At 50.6% G+C, this 1052-nt stretch overlaps 1 protein-coding gene across 1 annotated transcript; it reads right to left on the reverse strand.

Annotated features, from left to right (window-relative positions):
- Positions 1-50: 50 nt before the first annotated feature.
- Positions 51-638, reverse strand: LOC146588193 (olfactory receptor 14A16-like). The gene has a single exon (XM_085318409.1). It carries the CDS (start codon positions 636-638, stop codon positions 51-53), a length of 588 nt encoding a protein of 195 aa, XP_085174535.1.
- Positions 639-1052: the final 414 nt, after the last annotated feature.

Genomic DNA, 1052 nt, shown 5'->3' on the forward strand with positions numbered 1-1052 from the left:
GTGATCCCAGATGCCATGGGAATGATGAGTAGATGAACATGGGATGGTTATTAGTGATGACATTGGACCCATTGGATCAGTTTCGTCATGGCCTGTTTCAGCTCCTTGTTCCTCATGCTGTAAATGAGAGTGTTCACTGCTGGAGGCACTACCACATACAGAACAGCCACCACCAGATCCAGAGATGGGGAGAAGAGGGAAGAGGGCTTCAGGCAGGCAAACGTGCCAGTACTGACAAACAGGGAGACCACGGCCAGGTGAAGGAGGCACATGGAAAAGGCTTTTTGCCGGCCCTGCTCAGAGGGGATCCTCAGCACAGCAGTGAATATCTGCACATAGGACAGCACAATGAAAACAAAACACCCAAAGAATAAACAGGAACTAACCACAGTAACCCCAACTTCCCTGAGGTAGGAGTGTGAGCAGGAGAGCTTGAGGATCTGGGGAATCTCACAGAAGAACTGGTCYGCTGTATTACTTTGGCAGAGTGGTATGGAAAATGTGTTGGTAGTGTGCAGGAAAGCATAGAGAAAACCACTGGCCCAGGCAGCTGCTGCCATTTTGACACAGACTCTGCTGCCCATGAGGGTCCCGTAGTGCAGGGGTCTGCAGATGGCCACAAAGYGGTCATAAACCATGATTATGAGGAGAGAATACTCTCCTCCTAAGAAGAAAACAAATAAAGAGACTTGAGTAGCACATCCTGAGCATGAAACAACTCTGGTGTCCCACAGGAAACTGGCCATAGACTTGGGGACAGTGGTGGAGATGGTGCCAAGGTTGAGGAGGAAGAAGTACATGGGGGTGTGGAGTCGGTGGTCRCAGGCTACAGCTGTGATGATGAGTCYGTTGCCCAGGAGGGCAGCGAGATAGGTGCCCAGGAAGAGCGAGAAGTGCAAGAGCTGCAGCTCCTGTGTGTCTGCAAAAGCCAGGAGRAGGAACTCATTSAGGGAGCTTCCGTTGGACATTATTTCCCCCAAGGCACAAGAGGATTCTCTGAGGAAGAAGAGACATTGACAAGTTGGGGTAGACTTCTCTGGACAATACTTCCT

The sequence above is a fragment of the Rhea americana genome, unplaced genomic scaffold (assembly GCF_003343005.1).
Source record: "Rhea americana isolate MKP2758 unplaced genomic scaffold, rheAme1 scaffold_533, whole genome shotgun sequence".
NCBI classification, from domain to species: domain Eukaryota; kingdom Metazoa; phylum Chordata; class Aves; order Rheiformes; family Rheidae; genus Rhea; species Rhea americana.